Source organism: Pezoporus flaviventris, unplaced genomic scaffold (genome assembly GCF_033815535.1).
Source record: "Pezoporus flaviventris isolate CSIRO_AGI_PZ_B2104156 unplaced genomic scaffold, CSIRO_AGI_Pfla_v1 ptg000063l, whole genome shotgun sequence".
NCBI lineage: Eukaryota > Metazoa > Chordata > Aves > Psittaciformes > Psittacidae > Pezoporus > Pezoporus flaviventris.
In genome coordinates this window covers 999243-1014559 of record NW_026892611.1, presented here as the reverse complement: position 1 = coordinate 1014559, position 15317 = coordinate 999243, and the positions used below count along the sequence as shown (strand labels likewise).

Genomic DNA, 15317 nt, shown 5'->3' with positions numbered 1-15317 from the left:
AGCCTCATCACACCATTTAACTGAGGCTCCGGGGCTAAGCCATTTGCCCAAGAGACAGGCAGCACAGCCACAGTATGGTAAGGGCAGAAACCAGCACCAGCGGGTTGTGAAGGTACCTGTCTTTGCCAGAGAGCCAACTCGTGTCCTGTGTTACAACCTGCCTGGTGTTACCCTCCCAAGCAGCCTCCTAAGGAGCGGAGGAGCACCCGCACCGCAGCATTCCTCACATCACAGCATCCCTCCACACGGAGGCTTGTGCAGCTTCATCTGCTTGCAGGGAATTCCAGCCAGGTCCATGTGAATGCAGCCATCCTGCCATGCTCTGGCAGCTCTGCCTGGGCAAGGACACAGTGTGCCAAATCCTGACCAAACACATAGGCACTGACAGCCACATAACTCCTTTTGGATGAATAGATCCCTTCACCTATGATTCTACAGGCTTACTTATATACAAGTATACACAAGTACTGCGTATTATAAAATGGCATAAAAAAGTACACACATCATCCCTTCATAAACAGCTACACTCCTGGAAGAGGAAACAACTATGTCTGCACAATTTAATTTCCACCCTTCTTAGAAGTTATTGCATGATTCATTAACCTCCACCCTGCCTTCTGCTCTCTACCAACACCCCTCTTCTCTGCCAGCATATAAAGAGCCATTTCTCAGTCACACCTTCCAGGTGCCAAAGCTTTTCAAGAACAGGACATTCCTGCCTCAGTTTATGAAGACCATGGGTTGAGGGTGAATAAAACCCCCAACACGTGCTTTTAATATTCTCAGGATTAGGTTTGCTGCAGCATCACCCTGGTGGCCACGGTGCTAGAGCTGTACGGAGGAGCTGTGGGATGGGGGTTCCTGCTGCCAGGAGAGACACAGGGCCAGGAGGTGGAGAACTGGGATGTGCATTTTACAGGTGGGGCACAAAGCAAGGAGTGCTGGAAGAGGTAACAGGACTTAAAAAATTTCACTCCCTCAAGTTGATCTGGTCAAAGGTTTTGGGGTATGGCAACGTTGGACTCTCTGATCTTAAAGGTCTTTTCAACCTAACTGATTCTATGATTTAAGACCCTGTCATTCTCAAGAGTTTTATTGGCCCTTCTGCAGCAGATATAGGACTGACTTCTTTTATGAAAATTTTTTAAGAGAACAGGTATACCAGTAAAGTCCTGGTGATAAAAGGTGCCAGAATGAAATAAAAACTGAAGTGTCTCTGTTCATCACACTCACAGATCTTTAAACAAGGTCACACAAACCCAGTACTTAAACCTGTATTTCTCCAGCCCCTCAGCTCCAACCCTCACCATGCTCCGACTTCACTGCAGTTTGTCACAAGCAGCCAGCAGCAACTTCACCTTGAATGGCAACATCCTCCATCCATCCTGTGGCACATCACTGCCGGGAGGAGCAGCGGCCTCAAACCCACACAGCCAAAGGGTACAACATCATCCAAATGAAAAAGGCTGAGAAAATTAACTTTAAGATGTTAAATAAGAAGAACAAAGATGTTAGACATGGGCTAGATGATGAATTGAGCTCAGAGGAGAAAACAGCCCAGGCAGTCAGGTGCAAAGGTGCTGTGCATACAGTGGATGCGATGCAGAGGAGACAGTGAGTGAGATATTGATTTGACAACCAGATGAGCCAAAATCCTGAATGCAGTGGAGATGCTGATTGGAAAAAGTAGATGGAGAGGCAGGGTATCACAAGACAAACAGCCGAGATGCATGAGATGTTATGGAAAATAGAAGGTCATCGTGATCCATGAAATTCTCTACAGAAACGGAAGTGGAGATCGCAGGGAGACAGCAGATGTTTCCATGCCAAGACAATGATGGAACCATAATTACAGTGAGATAGAGCATCCTGCATAGTCACAGCAACAAAGAAACAAAACAAAACCCCAAACCAGACACATTTGATTGGCAACTGGAAAAGGCTACAGAAAGGTAATAAGCATTTAGCCCTTCTATTACCCAGGAATCAGACGAGTGGAAGAAAGAGTGCACCTCTTCACTACAGAGCAAGAACAGTGGCAGAGAGGTCAAGCTGCTAACAAAAGTCCACGTATTTATATGGATCTCTCACACGACAGAGCTAGGGCCTCAGAAGCAGCTTTTCCTCCCCATTTTCCGTAAGGGGGAGGGGGGGGGTCCAGGCACATACAGCCTGAGGCTGGGCTCTTCAACAGGGAACAGGGTAAGTTCCTTGGTGTTCCTTGGCAAACCCATCCTGGGTGTCTTGCTGAAGGGCAAAACCTGAGTAAGCAGCAAGCACAGACCATGAGCCCCCACCCCAGAAGCTTCAGACGCATCACTGGGAACACAACAGCCCAGTTCACACAAAGCAAAGGCAACTAAAGGAGGAAAATCACAACCACACGGGGAGCAGAGCAGCACAGAGCACTACAGGAGATAAAAAAGAGCCCTCAAATGCGTGTGTCTGCGTGGACCCCACCACAGGTCCCCAGCCTCACTGAGACCCGTGCAAGAGCCAGGCTTCTTTGCAAGATGATTTATCCTCCAGTTTGTCACACTCTGCACCTGGTAACACAAGCTCACATCCAAGCAGATGTACACAGTGCTCACTGCCATTGAGCGCTGAGAGCAGGTTTGAATTACTTCTGTTGGGCCTTAATAAACAAAGTGAGATTACAGCAGTGATATACAGCATCCTTCACCTACCTAAAGGCTCCTAAAAGCACTGGGTTTGCCTGTGTAGAGTAATGCCATGCTTTCAGTTTGTGATCTGTCTCAAATACAAATGGGCCTAGAAATATGAAAATAAGGTTTGAATTTGTTGTAATTAAACAAAATAAGAACACCTTCACGCACTACCTTTGCAGCATCTCAACAGGAATTTCCTTCTCTGACTCACTGGTACTTGTCTGGCCGTTGCCTCTTTGCATAGAGCACACGGAACTGTGCTTTTCAGTACCCACAAGTCCATTTTTCAGCACAAGCACAATTTGCTCACTTCGGTTTGGTTGGGGGTGGGAAAGATACTATCTGATTGAAGAAGCAATCTTGGTTCTGTGCTCTGGGGTAGCTGTGTGCAGAAAGCTGTGTTTCCACCGGAGGAAAACCCAAGCAAATCAGGGGTCAGTCTCTGCAAGGGAAAAGTAACACTTCTGCGTTATCATCTCAAGTCCAGAAGCTGTGTAAGGACAAATCAGCACAAGCAGAGATACAATCTGGACCTGCGAGCAGAGAAGAACATCCAAAGCATGTAAATCAAGGTCCTATAGCCGCATCTTATGGCTCAAGATGACACGTATTCCTTCAAGGACTGAGAGCCGGAATAGCTGCGCTTCCAGTGCGGAAACCACCCAGAGCGGCAGCCGGCGGCGATGCTCGGCTGAGGCTCGAGTGCCATCTGCTGCTCTCCCACTGCTCCCAGTGCTCCATGGGACAGGCAACGAGCGCCACGCTTTGCTCACCCAGCTCGGCTCTGGAGCTGAGGGTCCCTGTTCTCATGCTTAAAACAAGACCACCAAACCCTAGTGGCCTCCTGGGGAAGGAGCAACATGAATCATACAAACCAGTAAGTCCCTTTGAGCCCATCTCCCCTCTCCCAGGGGAAGGCTGAAACCTTGCTACAGTCACACCTACAGCACAACTCCTGTCACCTCCTGCTCTCCACAAGGATGGAGAACACCTTCATAAGGAGCCAACCCTGGTTTTAGACACCAAAATACTCACCTTGGAATCTGCAGCAGCTTTTCTACTCGATTCAGCAAAAGAATGAAAGCTTCTGGCATGCATTCACCCCAGGAAAACCACTATAGGGCTAGGAAAGCCCAGGCTGGGTGTCAGGGAGGAGGTATGGTATCCACCAGCTCCAGCCCTAGGTGCTAAACACCTCAGATGCTTCAGCCTGGAACAGAGACAGGTGACAGAGAAGTCTATAAACTCGCAGGCAGCATAGACAAGCCAAAGCAGGGGCCATTACTCACTTTTCCATGGTCTCAGGAGGATGGATTAGCCAGGGATGCTTCCAGGCAATCCAGGAAACAAACAGGAAGCACTTTTTCTACTTCGTTTTTTTTATTCTTTTAGCAAAACATAACAGAGCTTCCTCGGCCTGCAGAGAACATCTAGAGCTTCTCGGGAATGGACACGCAGCAGGTATGAAGCTTGTCTGGTTTCATCCTCAACTTGTGAGCCTTCTGCTTTTGGTGGAGCTGAACTTGGGTGGCTGCAGGTCTTGTAAGGATCTCCAGACTTGCCTGTTCTGGGTGCTTCCTGCTAATACCCTGCTTAGAAAACTGCTCCTTTGCTTGCGAGAACGTGGAGCGCTCCCACCACCAGACACGCCAGCAGCAGGAGGATGCACCATGGCTCCAGAAGTCCAAAAGCAGCACCAGCGCTGGCAGGTTCAAGCTCACAGCATCAAAAGGATTGTCTGATGGTTTCTCTTCAATTCTTTTTGTCTTGTTGCAGTAACTTGTGTTGAACACACTTGGTTCCATGCAGCCCCAGTGGGGTCAGTCCAGCCCGTGCCCTCCCTTTTCCACACAGGGAGGGTGAATACAGGTTACTGCAAGAACAGACTTTTCCGGTTGCAAGGTGCTCAAATATCTTGAGTATTGAGAGCAAGGACAAACTGTTGACATCACTGCACTGCTTGGCTTCAACAAGAAACTTGTCATCATCTTGAAGAGGGGATTTTATAGCCTGCACAACACAAACAGACTCCCAAGTTTCTCTTTCCAATACACAAGGGTGACAAAAGGGACGCCCTGAATCCAGAGTAAGTTAATTCCACAAACATGCAACAGTCTCAAAGCCTTGAGTACCAGTGCTCAGACTAAGGCTTTCTAATAAGTAATTCACCATAAAAAATAAACCTGGGTTTCAGCTGGAAGTAAAATGAAGCCCTGGAGATTTGAAGCTTGACCTTTCTGCATCTCTTGCAAAGCCAGGATCAGGGCTCACCTGCTTACCCCATTAAGCTCCCTTCCCAGCCCTACATCATAGGAGATCAGGAAATGAAGGCTCTCAGTCATCACAGTTTGATTAAGACAGCTTAAAATTTGAGCTTTAATTGAAATGGAAAGAAACATTCCAAGATAATAGGTTTTATAGATTTCACTTAGTTACCAAATTGAGTTTTCACTTGATGTTACTGCAAACATGAACGTTAAACCATAAGCACTGAATAGGAGAGAACTCAAAAGAGAGAGATATAACCATATCATATCAGAAGGGCTGCACCAAATGCTTTTGTAGGGAACTATCCAAACACTGACATGTTAGCTCATAGGATGCAAAGACATACTTGAATCCACCTGAAAAAGCTTCTGAGGACTGACTGCATCAACCTCTTCCTGGTGAGTATCTTCTCTGCCAGCCATAAATCCCAGCTCAATACACACCTAACATGATACACATTAGAGGCCACGCGTTTAAAGAGTATCAAGTCAGCTTAAATTATTTGAGCAGAATTTTAAATACGTCATAGAAATCTCAAAAGGAGAAAAAAGAAAAATAAAAGGAAAGAGAGGAGAACACCACTGCAGCTTTAATGCCAAGTTATCACTTTCTTTTTAAACAGAACTGTACAGCAACATAATAAAGAACGCAGTGATGACAACTCCAACCAGACAGCAACCTAGTGGAATCCTAATCCTGTATACAGCAGAGCTGAAACACTCCCAACATTCAGATGCTCCAATGTTGGCTACCCTAATGCACTCCAAACCAGTTCTACCTACAGAGGACATTTTGGTGTGAAAAAGTTTCTGTAAAGTTCCCTTTGTTTCCAGTGTTTTTCTTGTACAAAATATTACAGTGTTGGGTTTTTTATATATATTTACAGACTTGCACAGCTAGAAAAATATAAACTACAATTGGGCTTGGCAATCAGTTCTTTTCTTTAAATACACATCATTTCAGAGCAAAAATTGTAGTGGTAACACATCCTGCCTTCAAGCATCTGCACAGAGCAGCTTTCTTCCTTAAGCGTATCAAGCCTAAAAACCATGACTGCAGTGAGACAGGTGCCACAGTAAGTGCAACGAATGCAATTCATCTACCTCCTGGCATAAGGAAGACACAAGATGAATATTGTTTATGCAGGTTAGTGGCACAATATAGAGAAATCCATAACTGAACATTAAATTCCTTAATCACATTCATTAATTTCATAGGCAGAGCCTGTTAAAAAAGGAAAACCAATGGAACTTGGAAGGAAAAGCAGACACTAAGTTCATGGGTATTATACATGTGGAACAACCACAGCTTAAAGGGCATTTGCTACCTTCGAACGAGCCGTAAGGTTTTAAGGTTTTTCCCATTCAGCTTTTGAGTAGAGGCCAGAGAGGATTTTTTGCTTTAAAGCTACAGTATTTGTCATTATGGCTTTTAATAACCCCGCCTTTCACTGAGATGAGGTATGTGTTTCTAGGGAAATGGTAGGACATTGCTAGTAGTCAAGCCACCGAGCAAGGCCTCTTTCCACCAGAGTTCTGTTTACGGACACCACCTAAAGGGAGGTGAAAAGAAAGAAAACAAAAAGTAGAAAGGTGAACAAGCCATTAGAAAAAAAAAAAAACAATCGGCAAGTTCCTAATCAACAGTAGAAAGCCTGCATTAGCATCAACTCCAACAGAATAGGTATGTCAACACACGTACCTCATCGCCCATCAAGTTCCACAGCTGTATCAGTGGCAGTCCTGTTGCACTGTCATAATTTGTGACCTGGAAACAGAAAAAACAGAGTGGGCAGCAGTTGTGGTGTGAGCCATGAAGGATGCAAGGCCAGCATCATTCACTCCCTGTCAGATACCCCTTCCTATGTGTAGGCTGGAGGAAATGCAGCTCCTGCCACCAGGCAGCAGCTGGAACACCCTGTGGGCAAGTTCACTTTCATCACTCAAATCTGTACCCTGGCTTTCTGCCCACATCACTCACAAGAGGGAATACTCATCCCTTCCCAAGCCACACAGCCCTCAGCAGTAACTGATGCTTCACCAGGAAGTTCTCAGCACCACGATTTCTCAGCAAGCCCCTGCCCAGCAGCCAGACTTCCAGGCTCTGGCTTTGTTGTCTGTTTTCACACACACGCAGGATGTGGGCTGCACAGAGTCGCAGCAGCAGCAGCACCATCAGCAGCAGGACTTTCCCCAACAGCTCCACGTACCTGCGCCACAAGGACTGCGCCTCTGGTCATCTCGCCAACAGCCGCGTCAGCTTCAGGGGAGAAGTGATCCTCATCTTGGGGAGGAGCAGGAGAAAACAAAGCAGGGTCACAGGCTTTAAAGGCCAGAAAGGACTATTAAGCTCATCTTGCCTGACCTCCTGCACCCATTAGACCAGTGAATCCTCACCCTGTTGCTGAAACCAGCTTATTAAGCTGGAGATCACACAAGCATTATGCCTGCTGTGTTGCTGAAGGGAAGAATGAAGTGCTTTCTAAAGCCACTAGCTAAGTTAATATGAATTTAAGTGGCTGATGAATTAGGAGGCTTTAAAGATAGAAAACTGCCTATCTGCAGTACCTTTGAGCTGTCATTAGTATTTTGATCCTTAATAAACTAAGCTCAAGGGCCTCAGGACTTCACTGACCCTGAAGACACTACTGACCCACCTGACCCCCAGCTCCTACAGAAACCCCTTCCGTACAAGGCAGCTTTTTAGGCCCCCAGCCATCAGGCATCTCTACCACCATGGCACTCTGCCAGGGCTTGAATGGTAGCATTTTGAACACAGAACTATCCACATCAGTCACTCCACTAGGAAAGTATTAGATATTGGCTTAACACATTAAAACTAAGCTCACATTTACAGCTACTTTATGACAGAAGGTGGCAGAGTAGTTACAGCTACTTCACTTAACACACTGCCAGCCCTGCCAACTTGCTCTTTAGGAGAGTAATTCACTCTCTCCTCCAAGCAGGAAAAAGCCTGGACATTTATCATCTTTCCCCTGGAGTCTGACAGGTTCTGCCATGCTAGCACATTTAGAAGGATAAAATTCATTCTTTCCAGTCCTTGCTCTAGTCACACCAGAGGCTGTGCTTGCAATAGGAGAGGGAAGGTTCAGGCACAATCATCGCTTGCCCACTGCTGGCACCCACTGACACTGCAGGAGGACCGCCAATAGTAGCTGTCAGGAGCTCCATTACCTGGAAGAGGCACCACATTGTCCAGTAAAACTTCTGCTCCTTGGAAAGGCAGCGATAAAAAGTCAGACCTTAAAGAAAAGAGAAGCCATCAGAATGAGAACAGGGCTTTAAGTCACTCCTGTATTCTTTCAGGTGACATTGCTTAATCCATTGCTGTAACAGGGATTTAGTTTAAAATTGACGACAGTCCAAAACAACCTCCCAGCAACCTAAGCAGCAGCAATCCATTGTCTCATGAGCATGCCAGGTTGGACTGGGCTCCAAGCAAAAGCCACGTCCACCATGGAGCCTGGACTGCTTTCCTCCCACCTCTGGGCACAATCAGGTATTTAATGGGCTTGTGTAAGAAAACCCTCATCCAATACAGCTCTTCCAGACAGTGGGGCTGGAGCATAGAGAATCCCAATCTTATTCCTAGCTCAGCCACTAACTACACCTTGGGGCGTCCCAAAGGCATCCTTCTGCTCAGCTGCCACGCTGAAGTGACAGAAGTCACAATTTCCTCTTCCCTCCCCTTCAAGAACGCCTTGCAAGAGCTTGCTGTGCTGCCAGGGAGCCCACCCCTGCTGCTGAGGCAAACTTTTCTACCAATTCCCACTTCAGCTGGGGAAAAACCTAGAAGCAATTCAAACAATACAGATGCCTCTGATGAAGATTTGAGCCAGATATGGCCTCAGGCCATGGAAGAGGAGCTAGAGACCTGATTTGTCTGAGTGTGTCGACCTTCACTTTGTCATATCCTCCATAGTCCACATATCTGAGTTCTACTTCACTGGTCTCTTCAAAGTAGCTGATAACTTGAGCCCGTAGCCATGCCCCATCCAGGCCTGGAGCTGCACAGATAATACCAACTGCAGAACATAAGGGTAGAGAGAAGAAAGCTCAGTGGATTTCCAGAAATCAGCACTTCAGGCGTTAGTTATGACTAATAACTCCTTTCCACACGATGCACCCTCCACTTTAGACCATGTACAGACAGTGACACTATGAAGATGTGGGAGTAGCTCCACACTTTGTCAGCAAAAATATACCAGGTGCCAGGTAGATAAGAAATAACCCAAGACTGACTTCTCTCCTTCTGAATTTCAATGTGCAACTAAGTGGCTGGAGAGGTATTCAGGGATGAGTGGGGTAAGGAAGAACAGAGCAACGCCTTGTGCTTTACCTATTAAGAAAAGCCCAAATAAATGGAATAACAAACGAACTGTCACATCTCACGCACTGGGAAGCCTCCCAAGCCTACCTCAGGGCAGCAGGATTTCACATGACCCTCCAGGTTTCTCAAGTGAACAGTTTGTGAGCAGCCAAGTTACTTGCCTTCTACCGGAGTTGGCAGAGTTGGAATTGCAGGTTGAGAGTAGCAGACAGACATCTGCTGTTCAAGGCTCCTCAGGACATGGAAAGTGGGGTGAGTGTGCTGCTGCAGGAACATGTGCCCTGCATCGACTTGGTGCGCCACGACCACCTCCACAGTCACTCCATCCGGGAGGAAGAGCTGTTACGTGGAGGAAAGAAGCTCTCATTAGCGTTCACTGCAACTCAAGCTTCATTCGCAGCAGCTCCCTGTTCCACCAGCACCTCCTGAGGCTTACAGCCGTGGCAAAGTAGTATTTCACTTCTAAAGACTGCTCTGGATCAGGAGCAGAAGGCTACCCATTGTTAACTCCCTGCTGTTCTCAAGGAAATCAGACTTGGGCTGGGGCCCATCTTGTACCCAAAAAGACTATCAGCACAGAGCAGCTGCAAGACTCATTTACCCAAGAGATCAGCGAGCAGAGTCAGGAACGATGGGTCAAGCCATGCTGCACTATCAACACTGTGCAACTTGCCAGGATTCCCTGCCCATGGAGGTTTTAAACATCAAGGTAATCTTCACAGGGATTGTCCAAGATTTGTCACAGAAGCCTCATTTTCAAAGTCATTTTCCCTGGCTGCTAGAGAGCCACTGTGCTGGGCAGCTTCTGAGCATTACTGTGCTTGGAATACATCCAAAATGCCTTTAATTTGCCAGCATAAATTCAATTCTCTAGAATAAAGCCTATCTTCACATCCAAGGAAACAGTTATGTGCACAGTCACTACAGGCACAATGGGAACAGTAGTGGAAGAACAGGTAGGTAAACCTGATCTCTTAACAGTAAAATCAACCAGACAACAACCAGCTACACAAAATCAAACTTGGTTTGAGGGCATCTGTGAGCCAGCGACATGGATACAGCATCCTACAATGGCAGTGACCAGCAACAGCCTTCCACCCTGACATCAGCATAGCCAGCAAGCTGGGACTCACCCAGGCAGTCATAAGGAGGGAATGAAGTGTCAGTGGTGCTGGTGGAGGTAGATCGTGGACATTGGCAAGACACAGCTCCTTGAACTTCATGCCAATCAGGCTCAGTACTTTTTCTACTTGATGTGGGAAACCTGGAAGACAGAAGTTCCACAGAAGGTCTGTAGCACAGATTTGGTGAGGACAACCCCAGCCTTGCCACGTGAATCAACACAGCTGCCAGAAGCCTTCTGCACTACAGCAACAACTTCAGTTTCAGCAGATTGGCCATGTAACTGATACACATCCCATAGCTCCTCCTGGAGGCCCGAAGTGATCCTACAGATGGTGTTGCTTAAACTACAGCAGATGAAGACATTAAAACACATTCTCACCTCTAGAACGGCTCACATGCCAAGGCACAGGTGACCTGGCACAGACCTCTACTGTAACAGCACTGAAGAGAAAGCTTTGTAAAGCACTGGACTAAGAGGCACTAACCCTGTTTGAACTCCTTGCCCATCTAATTAAGGCCCCCGTATTAGACAATGAATTAAGAGACTTTCACTTACCTTCAATGTGACAGACCTGGGAATCATGGAAATAAGGCTTTGTCGAGACATAGATTTTGGCACCAGATTTCTGCCTCAGGAAGCTCATAAATTTTCCTTGTCTGCCAATCAAGCGGCCAACTAATTCCTTTATGAAGGGGACAAGAAAGCAACAGTCAGCAAGAGAAATACTGATCAACCAACGCTGTTCTCTGCAGCTTATTTCATCACCTGCTCTTAATAACTGTGTACCCTCAAAACCTTCTGAATGCTTTCAAGGCATCTGAACAACAGATTGGGGTGGAAGATCATGAGTAATTATAAGTGCCACAGACTTGAGTGCCTCATGTTTACAGTTTGTCCTGGCTCTTCCCTCCTGCTGAGTCCTAATGGGAGCGAATCTCTTAAACCCTCCTCTGTTGTTGATGCCCTTGAGAAGGCACCAAGCCAGTGCAGGACAGGAAGAGCCAGAAGACGGCTGTGTAGGGCAGGGCAGGATGCAGGAGCAGGCCAGCAGCTGCTTACCTTTGGGACTTCTATTTCCCAGATGACGTGGTCACACTTGCTGGTTTCTCTCCCTGTCTTAGTGTTCTGCTGAGTCACTGCGTTCTTCATGGCACAGCCACTGTTCACAAAGTCCGTACCACATTCATCCAATCCTGCAAGACATGCACATGTGTCAGCATTCAGACAACCCCCCCAGTCCAGCTCCCAGGCACAAAGCTGTGAAAAGACATCATTTCATAGAGAGGTTACATAGAGCTGTTCTCATGCCTTCACTCAGGGTGCTCCTGTATTGGGTTCTCCAGTGTGTCAGAAAGGGTTCCCATCACATGCAGCCTACTGAAAGTTTCCTTTTATTCCTAGAGAAAAGCCTGCACAGCTCTGGGAATGCCACAGGAAGCATCCCGACTTGAGCCAGCATCCTTCAAACACAGTGACCTCTTACACAGCGGCTGACACAGACACCAGAAACCAAAGTTACCAAAAGCTGAAGGAGAGCCTGCTGCTGCCCAAGGAATTCTGCATTCCACCCACGGCCTGGGCAGGGCTCTTCACAGGGAGTTTAGCAGGCAAGGAGGGACGTGCAACCTCTTCATCTGCTCTTTGTGCAGACATTACACTCCTGCCCCAGCAGATGGTGCACAGGGACCTGAGTGCCAGGGGTGGTCCACTGCTAGGGGGGGTAGGGGATTGCCTCTTGCCCAAATCGCTCATACGCCTGAGGAAGCAGGGTGCCAGAGCCAAGCTACAGCTTCTTCCCAAACCATCAGCTGATACAAGGAACGTTTCTACTTGGGAGGGGGACAAACTCGAACCTCTTCCTCCTGGTTGCATCCCAGATACAAGCAGTGTGACACATGGCTGATCCTTCCTTCAGATTAACAAGCAGAAGCGTGAAGACCCTCACTTGCCTGCAAGTATTCAGGCCATCCAGTGCAGGACCAAAGAGAAAAATAAACCAAACACCTGCTTCACATTTGCCACATCTTAACTAGGAACACAGCACAGATGCCTGGAAAGGCAAGGATGGGGATGGAAGCCTCAAAGCCTGGGTGTGAGGCTCAGCTGTGTGACCTCTGATCCCACATTAGCACCCTGCTCTGTCCCCTCTCCCTGCCCATCAGCTGTCTGGGTGTTGAGGTCTCAGCTCATCACCATCAGGCTCCACCACACATTTGTACCTTTTGCCACACCAGCATTCACAACAAGGCAAACCCACCATCTTCCTACAGTGATTCTCACTAAAGGAAATGTTCTGTGGGTTTAATCCTTAATTGTTGGCAAACTCAGTGCACATGCCTTGCAACAAGCAGCCTTCGCCGCAGCAATTACAAAAGGCACCCTGTCATTAAGGGCTGTTGGCACCACAGGGTCTTCTAAAGGACTTGAACATCCATCCCAAGGTCACACAGGTTAACATTTGCTCAGACAGCTTTTCGTTCTGCCACATACACATCAGCCAGGGTCCAGAAGGCAAAAGCAACATAGACAGATGGGGAAACTCCATGACCACTGTTCCCTGTTGGGATTTCTTGGCCCGCACCTTCCCTTCCAGGTAAAAAGGCTTCGGGGGAATTGGTCTGCAACCAACTGATTTTATCACAGTTCATGAGAGCACTTCCCTGCTTCGTCCAGCAGCACCTAAGAAACCTGCCTCATGGCCCCTTACAGCAGCAGCTCACAGGGAAGAGCCCAGGGCTTGCTAGAGGCTGCTGGAACTGAAGCAGAAACCATTGGGATGAGCAGGTTTCAAACCAGCAAGGTGTTCAGCAGCCTGGCCTACATCCAGACACAGTTCATTTCACTGGGCTACTCGAGAACATGCTCAGCTTTAGACAAGAAGCTCTGTGCTCAACAGGGACCAGCCTGTTCACCCCTTTGCAGTATACCCTGAAGATCACCCAGCTGACACTGGATCCTACAGAGATACCAATTCTGAGAGCAAATGCAGACCCACCTGCACCTGAGGGCGAAATAGTCATTTACTGGAGAAATTAAACAGGAAGCTTTATCTGCACATCCAGGAGGGCTACAGCACATAAAATGCTTGTTCACCATGGGCGTGTAAGAGGATTTTCAAACTGCTTACCTTGTAGGCAGTCTCCATCTATTCCTGGTGCCTTGCTACACTCATTACACAGGTCTGGACCATCCTCTTGCAGCACTCCATTGCTGTATGGCACTTCATTGTCTTCAGGCAGCTTCAGAGTAGGTTGAGTTTCACTTGGCCCGGAGCTCTGCCCAGCACTTGTGTCTCGGGTTGCAGATAAACTCAGTAACCCTGAATGCTGGCCCGATGCAACAGCCAGCATTGTGCTCTGCAGCAGGCCCTCCACACATGCCCCATCCTCACATGCGGATGTGCTGCATGAAGAGCCCTCCCTAACCAAAGGTGACTTTTCTGGAGAACCTTTGTGGTTCTCCACAGGAGTCCGAACACCTCCCTGGGACTCCCTGCACACAGGGGTCTTCATCTGACAGTCTGTTGTGGCTCCCTCAATGGGGCTTTGCCCTAAACAGCTTGAACATGTAACATCCTGATCCTGTTCCTCTGTCTGTGGGGATGTCAGTACCACAGCATCATTCTGTCCAGCACCGTTCGTATCAGCTACTGCAGCTTCCTCTGCAAGTGTCTGATCAGTGGAAACAGCACTTGCCGTCTCCAGAGGTGCCTCAGCTTGGCTAGCAGCAGCCTGGCAGAGCTGAGTGGACCCATCACTCGCAGCACCTGACAGCACTTCCTCAGTTGCTGCCAAAATGACCTTGGAAACAATCTGTATCGTCACTTGCTCAATTTTCTTAATGTCTTCCTTGCACAAACCCACTCCTCTAACCTTCTCTCTTCTCAGTTCATCTCCTTTTGGCTGTGTGTCCTCCTCCTCCTGACACACAGGTACAGTACTGGCAATTGACCTGGACACGTCTTCTTCCCCTGGCTGCTCTGAACAGGCAGGCTCCCAAGGGAGAGAAACACAAGCAGGGACACTCTTTTCATCTTGAGATCCCGTTTCTTCTAGTTTTTCACTGTCGTTCTCAAGGGTGCTGGGCTGATTCGTTGTCACTGGCAGGGCTGGTGAGAGATCCAGTCTCTCATCAGTGTGACACAGAACAGAGGGCATCGTCAACCCTGCTGTCAGCAGGGAGGTCGAGGTTTTGTTCTCCGTGTGCTCCTCTTCCAGCAAGGAGAGCTGTCGTTGTGGAACACATGGTTCTGTTCCTGGTGCTGAATCCTGCTCTGTCACTTCTTCCTGCTGCTCTTCAGCAGCTACTGCTGGTTTCTCTTGATAGGTTCTATGCTTTTTTCTATGGGAATAAATCCACCAGCACCCATAAAGTGCCAGCACTCCAGGTACGGCAAACGTGATGAAACTACGGAAGCATAAAGACATTTTGAAAGTCTCCACAGTTATACCTAGAAGGAGAAACAGAAAGCATCTTACAATAGCCACGGGGAAGGGAACAGGAAGACTAAAGTTTCATAAATGCCTTGAGGTACCTCTAGTAGTAGGAACAGGCTTGTTTTCCATTTGCTTTTTAAATTCACATCTCTGCTCTACAAGAGACCACGGAACGAGATCCTGACCTAAGACCAGGGATCTCTGGACATTTCTCACCATTACAGTCATCAGTTTCACCTTACCCCCCTTTCCACTCGAACCCATTTCACCTTCTTTCCCCTGCCTCCCCTTTGCTACACACAGGGACAGCATCCAGCACTGCAGTCTCTCCAGCAGCAGGCTGGCTTCATAACAGTTTGTTCCACATTAAATTCCCTACATGGACAACTGCTACTCTGACTTTGGAGCTGAAAGCTTTCTCTTTGACTTCAGAAAGTGTGTGAACCCTTCCCTGCCTGGACACCCCTG

General features: G+C 47.8%; 1 protein-coding gene across 1 annotated transcript; it reads right to left on the bottom strand.

Moving 5' to 3' along the window:
• Nucleotides 1-5016: 5016 nt before the first annotated feature.
• On the bottom strand, nt 5017-14870 carry AKAP1 (A-kinase anchoring protein 1). Its single transcript, XM_061469940.1, has 10 exons — nt 13541-14870; nt 11473-11606; nt 10969-11095; nt 10421-10551; nt 9449-9626; nt 8832-8982; nt 8132-8199; nt 7147-7220; nt 6639-6704; nt 5017-6489 (listed from the first exon to the last, which is right to left on the bottom strand). The coding sequence occupies exons 1-10, from the start codon at nt 14838-14840 to the stop codon at nt 6430-6432; spliced, it is 2289 nt and encodes a 762-aa protein (XP_061325924.1). The 5' UTR covers nt 14841-14870; the 3' UTR covers nt 5017-6429.
• Nucleotides 14871-15317: the final 447 nt, after the last annotated feature.

What these genes read in the sequence shown, in the direction of transcription:
- AKAP1 (XM_061469940.1), bottom strand. Translation starts at nt 14,840, where the DNA reads ATGTCTTTATGCTTCCGTAGTTTCATCACGTTTGCCGTACCTGGAGTG. An exon ending in AGATGGAGACTGCCTACAAG is followed by an intron (nt 11,607 to 13,540) that starts GTAAGCAGTTTG and finishes CATGTCTTGCAG; the next exon opens with GATTGGATGAATGTGGTACG. An exon ending in TCTGCCAACTCCGGTAGAAG is followed by an intron (nt 8,983 to 9,448) that starts GCAAGTAACTTG and finishes TATGTTCTGCAG; the next exon opens with TTGGTATTATCTGTGCAGCT.